Genomic DNA, 11,840 nt, shown 5'->3' with positions numbered 1-11,840 from the left:
GGGGTGGCATTTCTTTGGAGGGCCGCACAGCCCTCCATGTGCTCGCCAGAGGTAGCCTGACTGCCATTAGGTACCGAGATGAGATCCTCAGACCCCTTGTGAGACCATATGCTGGCCCTGGGTTCCTCCTAATGCAAGACAATGCTAGACCTCATGTGGCTGGAGTGTGTCAGCAGTTCCTGCAAGAGGAAGGCATTGATGCTATGGACTTGCCCGCCCGTTCCCCAAACCTGAATCCAATTGAGCACATCTGGGACATCATGTCTCGCTCCATCCACCAACGCCACGTTGCACCACAGACTGTCCAGGTGTTGGCGGATGCTTTAGTCCAGGTCTGGGAGGAGATCCCTCAGGAGACCATCCGCCACCTCATCAGGAGCATGCCCAGGCGTTGTAGGGAGGTCATACAGGCACGTGGAGGCCACACACACTACTGAGCCTCATTTTGACTTGTTTTAAGGACATTACATCAAAGTTGGATCAGCCTGTAGTGTGGTTTTCCACTTTAATTTTGAGGGTGACTCCAAATCCAGACCTCCATGGGTTGATACATTTGATTTCCATTGATAATTTTTGTGTGATTTTGTTGTCAGCACATTCAACTATGTAAAGAAAAAAGTATTTAATAAGATTATTTCATTCATTCAGATCTAGGATGTGTTGTTTAAGTGTTCCCTTTATTTTTTTGAGCAGTATATATATATATATATATTTAAAACATTTAGAAAAGCCTGCTCTCATCGGGGAACAAACGTGTACTTTTTCTGCCCATTTCTGAGAATGAGGGAAGGGACTGACTTTCACACTCTCTCCTCCAACACAATGAGGAGGCGGTGCTATTGATTCAATAGGTTACACGTCACCACTTGTTTTCGGCACAAAAAAACCATAAAAATCATGTCACTTTCCGTAGGATTATGTAGCCACAGAATGTTTTTTAAATCACTTTCAGCCAATTGAGTTTGTATTTAGTCGAGATCATTCGAGTCACTTGAAGAGAAAACAACGCAGACAGACGAGCTTTATTGCCACAATCCTGTGAATGGACATTTATTCGTGGAGTGAAGCAGTAGCAGCAGCAGCGATAAACGATTTGAGAAATCATCAAATCTGAAGGCAGGTTTCTATCACTTTTAACAAGTATAGCTGTGACAATAAAATGACTTTTGTCGTTAATTTAGGCTACTGTCTAAATTGCATTGGCTGTGAGAATGCACCCACCACAATCCTTGCCTTTGGCGCTAATGTTTGTGTGCGCATTCAGCATGGTGCACTAATGTTACAGTAGCCTACAAGCTACAATAATACTAGACTATTTGTTGATTTAGTGTGTGTTGGTGGTAGCCTATGTGCGTTAGTGTTACGGTTAAATTTGGATTGGATTTTATACTTGATTTTGAATTCTTGCCATAATCTGCGAAGCTGTAAGGTTAAATTTGACATGTCGCAGTAAACCAAGGATATGATTGAGGGGGAGGGGTATCAAATTGAACAACTCTTCATTTAAATCAAATCAAATTTTATTTGTCAAATACACGTGTTTAGCAGATGTTATAGCGGGTGTAGCGAAATGCGTGTGCTTCTAGCTCCGACAGACAATATCTAACAATTTCACAACATATATCCAATACACACAAAACTAGTAAGGAATGGAATTTAAGAAAATATACAAATGGACAAGCAATGACAGAGCGGCATAGACTAAGATACAGTATAATATTATAGAATGCAGTATATACATATGAGATGAGTAGTGCAAGATATATAAACATTTAAGTGACTAGTGTTCCATTTCTTAAAGTGGCCAGTGATTTCAATAGGCAGCAGCAGCCTCTGTGCTAGTGATAAATTAATATTTTAGGCGCATTAGTCGATATTAAAGCATGTACGGGGCTGCTGAGACTCGTTTGAAATCTCCATAAGAGTAGTCCTAATGTTTCATAAAAAACAGTTGATTTGGTTCAGAATATATGGTTACCGCAGGCTACATTCTCCAGTGCACTCCAGGACATTGGACTTCAGCAGCCGATCAGTTTGCCCGCCATTTCAAAAGCCCGGGCTCTCAATTCTTCACTTTCGCCGACACGCCCATTTCTGGTAGGAGGGGGAAATAATAAGTGGCGGAACAATGAACAACTGATATGAAATGACACATTCATTAGGTTTTAAGTAGTTGTAATTACATTAAAATGTTTACATACAAATTAAATCACATTAGTAATTAATATGTCTCTGCCTATCCAGATAAATGGCAGGAATGGTACAAGCATTTCGCTACACCCGCTATAACATCTGCTAAACACGTGTATGTGACAAATAAGATTTGATTTGAGTAAGAGCCAATTTATACTTGATCCGAAAATGTTGTCGGAGGTGCTGTATGGATGGTGTGACACTTGCGGAGCCACGCAGAGGCCAAATTGAGCTCCGTACCACTTTGCCATGCGCCTCTCACATTTTGTAACAATGCAGAGGGCTCGGTATAGCGCCGCATTGACATGATTGGGGGCAGGAGGTCCTGTATAAACACAAACGCACTTCCTTATAACAGCTCTGCAGCTCCGGGAAGAGCAAGAAGTATGAATGCCCTGACTTCTGCAGAACTAGAATATGTTATGAACAGAGTGTACTAAGTTTTGTAGACGTTAGCCTTTGCCAAAGAAAAAAAAAATCGCGTTGTTTAGAAGGAGTGCATAGTCAAATTGAGTTATTGCACAGGCGCATTTCACAGAGTAGTCGTTCCCTAAAGGAAATATGCAGATGTCTGCTAGAACGGGCCAAAAGGATCTCACTAGCTCGTGCTTGGCTCTGCCCACCTTCTTGCTTGTTCTGCCCACTATGACTCATCTGTTCCCATTGGAAACGACAGGCAGTGGTCTATCTTGGTTTTGTTATAAAAAATCTTTGCTAATACTGTCATCACCAACCCTGCTAATACTGTCATCACCAACCCAACTAATACTGTCATCACCAACCCTGCTAATACTGTCATCACCAACCCTGCTAATACTGTCATCACCAACCCAACTAATACTGTCATCACCAACCCAACTAATACTGTCATCACCAACCCAACTAATACTGTCATCACCAACCCTGCTAATACTGTCATCACCAACCCAACTAATACTGTCATCACCAACCCAACTAATACTGTCATCACCAACCCAACTAATACTGTCATGTGGAATAGTGTTTTAATAGTTGTCTGGCTGTACAGTAGTCTACCACTGACAGTAATACTTTCATGGTAATGAAATATTTTGAAGGTCCTGTGAACCAGACTGTGCATGAACTCTAAATGCCTTTTATTTATTGTGTTGGTCTTCAGATGTCAGCAAGAAAGGATAATTACAAACGGGTCAAAGCAGAGGTCAGGGCCACACTGAAAAGTTTGAAGTCAAAGAAGTTCCGACGATTTAAACGCCATCTGTGTAAGATTGATAAGAGTGTTGATAAGAGTGTTAAGAAGATGGGAGTGAAAGACCTTGTGGCGGTACTGATGAAGAAATATGTAGAAGAGGCCAGTAACATTGTGTCCTCCATTCTAAAAGACAGTAAATTGAGACAAAGTCAACAAGGTGAGTATAGGCATTACATTTCACATTTTAGTCATTTAGCAGACGCTCTTATCTTATTTTCATACTGGCCCCCAAACGTATGATTTCACACAGGAGTAAAGGAGGGATTTTGGGCTTAGCCTTGGTTATAGTATTTACTCAGTAGCATTTTGTTCTTCTAATAAAGTTGTAAGCATAATTGTTTAGGGTATGACATACCCGGTAAACTCCCATCAGAATAAAAGATTGTGTGTGCATTGTATTACAACAGTGAATTTTATGACCTGTATGCAGTGTTTTCTGTATCTTATAGGCTTAATCATGGGACAAAAAAGGCCCTTTAATCTCTCTCTCTAGTCAATGTTAAATGATTCACATCTTTCCTCCATAGGCTTTGAGAATGAGGAGATTCCCATTAAGGAGGAGATGGATGACCAACAGGTAATTGGGCTTTGTTTTAGATGTGTTCTTTCCAGCTGCAGGGATTCTGAATGTTCCTATAGATGTGTATAGGACATTGTTTTTTTCCGTTTTTTTTCATTGGCAGTGCCATTGATGGCTTTCACAATTTTCAGTAGTCAACTGGGTGGGACTTGGTATGGGTTAGGAGGGATCATAGAATTCCATTCAGATCAGCAGGAGGGATCAGCCAATGAATTATACTACTGAGCAACATTTTACATTTTACATTTTAGTCATTTAGCAGACGCTCTTATCCAGAGCGACTTACAGGAGCAATTAGGGTTAAGTGCCTTGCTCAAGGGCACATTTACGTCATTTAGCAGACGCTCTTATCCAGAGCGACTTACAAATTGGTGCATTCACCCTATAGCCAGTGGGATAACCACTTTACAATTGTTTTTTAAATTTTTAATTTTGTATTTTATTTTTTATTTATTTATTTATTTATTTTGGGGGGTAGAAGGATTACTTTATCCTATCCCAGGTATTCCTTAAAGAGGTGGGGTTTCAAATGTCTCTGGAAGGTGGTGAGTGACTCCGCTGTCCTGGCGTCGTGAGGGAGCTTGTTCCACCATTGGGGTGCCAGAGCAGCGAACAGTTTTGACTGGGCTGAGCGGGAGCTATGCTTCCGGAGGAGGAAGGGAGCCAGCAGGCCAGAGGTGGATGAACGCAATGCCCTTGTTTGGGTGTAGGGACTGATCAGAGCCTGAAGGTACGGAGGTGCCGTTCCCCTCACTGCTCCATAGGCAAGCACCATGGTCTTGTAACGGATGCGAGCTTCAACTGGAAGCCAGTGGAGTGTGCGGAGGGAGGGGGTGACGTGAGAGAACTTGGGAAGGTTGAACACCAGACGGGCTGCGGCATTCTGGATGAGTTGTAGGGGTTTAATGGCACAGGCAGGGAGCCCAGCCAACAGCGAGTTGCAGTAATCCAGACGGGAGATGACAAGTGCCTGGATTAGGACCTGTGCCACTTCCTGTGTAAGGCAGGGTCGTACTCTCCGAATGTTGTAGAGCATGAACCTGCAGGATCGGGTCACCGCCTTGATGTTAGCGGAGAACGACAGGGTGTTGTCCAGGGTCACGCCAAGGCTCTTCGCACTCTGGGAGGAGGACACAACGGAGTTGTCAACCGTGATGGCGAGATCATGGAACGGGCAGTCCTTCCCCGGGAGGAAGAGCAGCTCCGTCTTGCCAGGGTTCAGCTTGAGGTGGTGATCCGTCATCCATACTGATATGTCTGCCAGACATGCAGAGATGCGATTCGCCACCTGGTTATCAGAAGGGGGAAAGGAGAAGATTAGTTGTGTATCGTCAGCGTAGCAATGATAGGAGAGGCCATGTGAGGATATGACAGAGCCAAGTGACTTGGTGTATAGGGAGAATAGGAGAGGGCCTAGAACTGAGCCCTGGGGGACACCAGTGGTGAGAGCACGTGGTGCGGAGACAGCTTCGCCACGCCACTTGGTAGGAGCGACCGGTCAGGTAGGACGCAATCCAGGAGTGAGCCGCGCCGGAGATGCCCAGCTCGGAGAGGGTGGAGAGGAGAATCTGATGGTTCACAGTATCAAAGGCAGCAGACAGGTCTAGAAGGACAAGAGCAGAGGAGAGAGAGTTAGCTTTAGCAGTGCGGAGAGCCTCCGTGACACAGAGAAGAGCAGTCTCAGTTAAATGACCAGTCCTGAAACCTGACTGGTTTGGATCAAGAAGGTCATTCTGAGAGCGATAGCAAGAGAGTTGGCTAAAGACGGCACGCTCAATAGTTTTGGAAAGAAAAGAAAGAAGGGATACTGGTCTGTAGTTGTTGACATCAGTGGGATCGAGTGTTGGTTTTTTTGAGAAGGGGTGCAACTCTCGCTCTCTTGAAGACGGAAGGGACATAGCCAGCGGTCAAGGATGAGTTGATCAGCGAGGTGAGGTAGGGGAGAAGGTCACCGGAGATGGTCTGGAGAAGAGAGGAGGGGATGGGGTCAAGCGGGCAGGTTGTTGGGCGGCCTGCAGTCACAAGTCGCAGGATTTTATCTGGAGAGAGAGGGGAGAAAGCAGTCAAAGTATAGGGTAGGGCAGTGTGAGTAGGACCAGCAGTGTCATTAAACTTAACAAACGAGGATCGGATGTCGTCAACCTTCTTTTCAAAGTGGTTGACGAAGTCATCCACAGAGAGAGAGGAGGGGGGATTCAGCAGGGAGGAGAATGTGGCAAAGAGCTTCCTAGGGTTAGAGGCAGATGCTTGGAATTTAGAGTGGTAGAAAGTGGCCTTAGCAGCAGAAACAGATGAAGAAAATGTAGAGAGGAGGGAGTGAAAAGATGCCAGGTCGGCAGGGAGTTTAGTTTTCTTCCATTTCCGCTCCGCTGCCCGGAGCTCTGTTCTGTGAGCTCGCAATGAGTCATCAAGCCACGGAGCTGGAGGGGGAGGACCGAGCCGGCCGGGAGGATAGGGGACACAGAGAGTCAAAGGATGCAGAAAGGGAGGAGAGGAGGGTTGAGGAGGCAGAATCAGGAGATTGGAGGGAGAAGGATTGAGCAGAGGGAAGAGATGATAGGATGGAAGAGGAGAGAGTAGTGGGAGAGAGAGAGCGAAGGTTGCGGCGGCGCATTACCATCTGTGTAGGGGCAGAGTGAGTAGTGTTGGAGGAGAGCGAGAGAGAAAAGGACACAAAGTAGTGGTCGGAGACATGGAGGGAGTTGCAGTGAGATTAGTAGAAGAGCAGCATCTAGTAAAGATGAGGTCAAAGCGTATTGCCTGCCTTGTGAGTAGGGGGGACGGTGAGAGGGGTGAGGTCAAAAGAGGAGAGGAGTGGAAAGAAGGAGGCAGAGAGAAATGAGTCAAATGTAGACGTAGGGAGGTTGAAATCCCCCAGAACTGTGAGGGGTGAGCCATCCTCAGGAAAGGAGCTCATCAAGGCGTCAAGCTCATTGATGAACTCTCCAAGGGAACCTGGAGGGCGATAGATGACAAGGATATTAAGCTTAAATGGGCTAGTGACTGTGACAGCATGGAATTCAAATGAGGAGATAGACAGATGGGTTAGGGGAAAAATTGAGAATGTCCACTTGGGAGAGATGAGGATTCCTGTGCCACCACCCCTCTGACCAGATGCTCTCGGGGTATGCGAGAACACATGGTCAGACGAGGAGAGAGCAGTAGGAGTAGCAGTGTTTTCAGTGGTAATCCATGTTTCCGTCAGCGCCAGGAAGTCGAGGGAATGGAGGTTAGCATAGGCTGGGATGAAGTCAGCTTTGTTGGCAGCAGAACGGCAGTTCCAGAGGCTGCCTGAGACCTGGAACTCCAGGTGTGGGGTGCGTGCAGGGACCACCAGGTTAGAGAGGCAGCAGCCACGCGGTGTGAGGCGTCTGTGTAGCCTGTGCGGAGAGGAGAGAACAGGGATAGGCAGAGGCATAGTCGACAGGCTGTAGCAAATGGCCACAATAATGCAGAGGAGATCGGAATGAAATGAACCAAACATCAGGAAAAGGAGAGAGTAGGGCCTCCCTCACCAAAACTTCCACCTCAGAAACTATAATTGTTTCACTGAACCACCCGAACAAAAAACTCTCCCAACTTCCACCTCAGAAATCAGAATTGTTGCGAACTACAGCGGTTCATTCAGCTAGCCAAATATGACACCATAGCTAACCAGCATGCCAGCATCCAACAACACACAGTTTAGCACCAATACTTGGCTACAACAAACTACCAGTAGTGTGATAACACACTAAACAGATAATTCGTGTGTTAACGAATTACGTTGGCTAGCTAGCACAAATATATTGTATTTAGCTGCTACAGTACAGTTAGCTGCTCGTGTTGGCTAGCCAGCAATGGCTACTGTGTTGACCCTGTTTGGAAAACGGCTAGCTAGCTAGCTCGTGCTACCTACAATAACTACCCACAACAGCCCACGATGCCTGACTATGACGCCATGGCTAACTAGCATGCTAGCATCCAATAACACACAGTTTAGCACCAATAGCACCAATACTTGGTTACAACAAACCACCAAAAGTGTGTTAACACACTAAACAAGCAAGCATTCTATAACTGCAAGTGGCAGTAAATCACCAACCTTGGCTCTGTACCTTTTATTTATTTATTTTATTTTACCTTTATTTAACTAGGCAAGTCAGTTAAGAACAAATTCTTATTTACAATGACGGCCTACTCCGGCACTGACGTTGGGCCAATTGTGCGCCGCCCTATGGTACAGCCTGGAATCGAACCGGGGGTCTGTAGTGACGCCTCGAGCACTGAGATGCAGTGCCTTAGACCACTGCGCCACTCGGGAGCCCAACCTGTTTAAACTATACACACTGCAGCACAGTATGCAGCTACACTCCAGCACAGTAGGTGGCGGTATGAACCTATTCAGTTTATTTATGAAGCGTCACTACACTCATAGAAGTAAAGAAGAAGAAATGGCCCACAATGGCTCTGGCCATGCTGTCACAGAAGTGGCCATTGCTGAAGATGGAAGATGCGCTCTCTAGTACATCTCTGATATGGGGTGGCGAGGCTAATCTGTTATTGTTTCTTTCCCTACACACCCAAGGTGACACCTCTGTCTAAGGCCAACCACACTGGAGGACCACTCGCTGAACACAGAGGATACACAGCAACTAATGGAAGCAACGTTTGTGCACCAACGTTTTCTGGTGTTTCAGTTGGAAATAACCTGAAGATAGAAAATAATTGTGAGAGAAGCCGGTGTCAGGAATTTGGGGCAAAACATGGGTGGATCTCTGTTTTTTTAAAAATTGTATACATCTTTGTAAGTTGCTCTGCTAACCTACTTTATTGTGATGTTTTTTAATATTTTTTTTATCTCTAGTCCATGTGTACCCTGGAAAGATTGACCAGCAGGTAATTAATGGGATTTCTTATATACAATCTTTATAAGAATATGGAGTGTTGCCACCATTAACTCTATATATATTTTTCAAACTCTGTATTTGAAAGGATATTTGAAATCTAAATGTCTGTTTTGTTAATTCTTGTAGATTCCACAGTTAAGCCCAGTGCCACTGTATGACCACAGCAAGGAGAAGGAAAGTAAGTCAAATTCAGTTGTTATCCCAGTGGAAAAAAAGTATATTATTTCACCCAAAATAACACATTTGTTGTTCTATTTTTGTTGCTCTTTTTCAAGACATCCTTCACATCAAAGACAAGATCAAAAAACGCCAGAAGGTGAATTCTGAATGCATACTAGAGGGTATTGAAACCCAAAGCACATCAGTCCTTAACAAGGTCTACACAGAGTTGTACATTGTCACCTGTGATTCTACCAGCATCAATAAGGAACACGAGGTGTGGCAGGCTGAGACGGCACACCTCAAAGACTTCTCTGAGGCCTCCGTCATAAAATGCCAAGATATCTTCAAGCCTGCTGAAGACGAAACTATCAGGTGTGTGGTGACAAAGGGAATCGCTGGCATTGGGAAAACTGTGGCAGCTCGGAAGCTCAACTTGGACTGGGCAGATGGAAAGCGAATCAAGAAATCGATTTTGTATTCCTCCTATCTTTCCGGAAGCTGAATTTGATAAAAGACCAGCACAGTCTGCATGGACTTCTTCAGCACTTCTACCCTGAACTTAAAGACATAAACGTTAAGGAGATGTATGATGAACATAATGTTTTGTTCATCCTTGACGGCCTGGATGAGAGCCAACTACAACTAAAGTTTGATGAAATTGAAAACAGGCTGGTATCTGATGTGTCTGAGTCTGCTTCACTGGACGTTTTGCTTACAAACCTCATCACTGGCTATCTTCTCCCTAGGGCTCTCCTCTGGATAACCTCCCGTCCAGTAGCTGCCAATCAGATCCCTAGAGACTATTGTCATCGAGTTACAGAGATCAGAGGGTTCAATGATGCTCAAAAGGACGAGTACTTCAGGAAACACATCAGAGATCCAGAGATGGCCAGCCGCATCATCTCAGACATAAAAGCAACCCGGAGCCTGTACATCATGTGTCATGTACCGGTGTTCTGCTGGATGGCAGTAACTGTGCTTCAGGATATACTGAGTAAAGACAACAAGAGCGGGCCAAAGCCTCAATCTTTGCTTACAACCCTCTCTGAAATGTACATCCATTACATAAGGATACAAACAAGGATCAGTTTCGAGAAGCATGGACCAAAACAGGACAAACGTCGTCCTTTGATGTCAAACAAAGACATCATTTTGAAATTGGGAAAGCTAGCATATCAGAACCTGGTAAGTCAGAATGTGCTCTTTACAGAACAGCACTTGACAGACTGTGATATTAGTGTCGTGGACGCTGCTACATGCCCTGGCCTGTGTACAGAACTTGTAGAATTAGAGCATGGACTGTATCCAAGGAAGCTGTATTGTTTTGTACACTTAAGTGTTCAGGAGTTCTTTGCTGCTCTGTACGCATTTCATGAATTTGAAAATGGCAGGATTGACTCAGTGAAAGCCTTAATCAAAAAGAGGAAAGGGAGTACTTTGTTAGATTTCCTCAAAGGTGTGCTCGACATTGCATTAGATAGTCAAAATGGACACCTGGACCTTTTCACACGCTTCCTTTTCGGGATCTCTCACGACTCCAGCCGAGACCTCCTTCAAGACATTCTGGGAAAAACAACCAGCAGTTCAGAATGCAACAAAAAGTTAATCGGATATATCAAGATGTTGAAAAGGAAGGACCTCTCTCCAGAGAGATGCATCAACTTGATCCACTGTGTGCTTCAGCTGAAGGACCACACCATACTTCAGAATGACAACAACCAAGTCTCGCCTTCAGACACACAGCCAACTCCATTTCAGTGTTCTCTCCTGGCATATATGTTCATTATGTCAGAGAAGCCTGAAGAGTTCGACTTCAGGAATAACAAAGCTTCGGAGGAAGCTTTTCGCAGACTGGCTCCTGCTTTGCTGTCTTGCACTAGAGCGTTGTAAGTATCACTCACTATTTGTGTAGCATATTTAAATCGCACATGTCAATTATAAATGGAAAAGTTTGTAATGGCAATTATGAACTCAATCTTTTCACAGGCTCAACTTCTGTGGCATCACAGTACTGGAGTGTGCAACTGTATCCTCAGTTCTCCAGTCTGAGAATTCTCGTCTGTCAGTCCTGGACCTGGGCCACAACAACCTGTGCGATGAAGGGGTGATCCGCCTCTGCTGTGGGCTGCGGAACCCCAACTGCAAGGTGGAAACCCTGAATCTACGCCACAATCATGTGGGAGTTGGAGGTGTCAAGGCAATCTGCGAAGTGCTGACTTGTCCCACCTCAAAACTTCAGAACTTGGACCTCAGCTGCAATGACCTTGGGGACCCGGGGGGCAGAGTTGCTTGCTGTTGCCCCTCCACAAGCATTGCAAGCTGCAAGCACTGAGGTATGTACAGCAGTACCAAATAAGAAAATGACACATTTGAAGGGGTTAATCTCTGTGCTGATCGCTGTGCTGACTTATGGATATAGATTGTTCTTCAATTTTCAATGTTTCTAGTTTTAATGTTGAAACAAATTTGTATTTTTTCCATAATTATTTTTCCTATTTTCATTTACAGGCTATCTGGCTGTTTGATCACACTGCCTGAGATTGTGTCCTCTGTCCTGGCCGTAGCTTTGAGGTCAGAAGCCTTCCAGATGAAAGAGCTGGATCTGAGCTACAATCCCCTCAGATACGTTAAATTGGATTTCCGCTACAGCTGAAGTGAGTTAGATTGAGTAAAAATACAAATATGCTTCTAAATAAAATATGAATGAGTAGAGCTAAACATTGAGAGATTAGAACTTTATCAATTAAACTATTTAATTAAAGGAATGAAACCTTCTAGCTATGAG

The 11,840-nt window shown here is 44.7% G+C and overlaps 1 protein-coding gene across 1 annotated transcript; it reads left to right on the top strand.

Annotated features, from left to right (window-relative positions):
- Positions 1-871: 871 nt before the first annotated feature.
- Positions 872-11,336, top strand: LOC123481175 (protein NLRC3-like; the record flags this gene model as incomplete). Its single annotated transcript, XM_045205121.1, is given in 9 exon segments — positions 872-1,116; positions 3,332-3,581; positions 3,952-4,001; positions 8,572-8,713; positions 8,851-8,882; positions 9,020-9,071; positions 9,169-9,507; positions 9,510-10,941; positions 11,042-11,336. Coding segments are annotated over 8 exon segments (2,592 nt in total), but the record flags the coding sequence as incomplete, so codon positions are not given.
- Between the last annotated feature and the right edge of the window lie 504 nt (positions 11,337-11,840).

The sequence above is a fragment of the Coregonus clupeaformis genome, chromosome 19 (genome assembly GCF_020615455.1).
Source record: "Coregonus clupeaformis isolate EN_2021a chromosome 19, ASM2061545v1, whole genome shotgun sequence".
NCBI classification, from domain to species: Eukaryota; Metazoa; Chordata; class Actinopteri; order Salmoniformes; family Salmonidae; genus Coregonus; species Coregonus clupeaformis.
The sequence above is the reverse complement of the archived record's forward strand: the minus strand, read 5'-3'. Positions and strand labels throughout refer to the sequence as shown.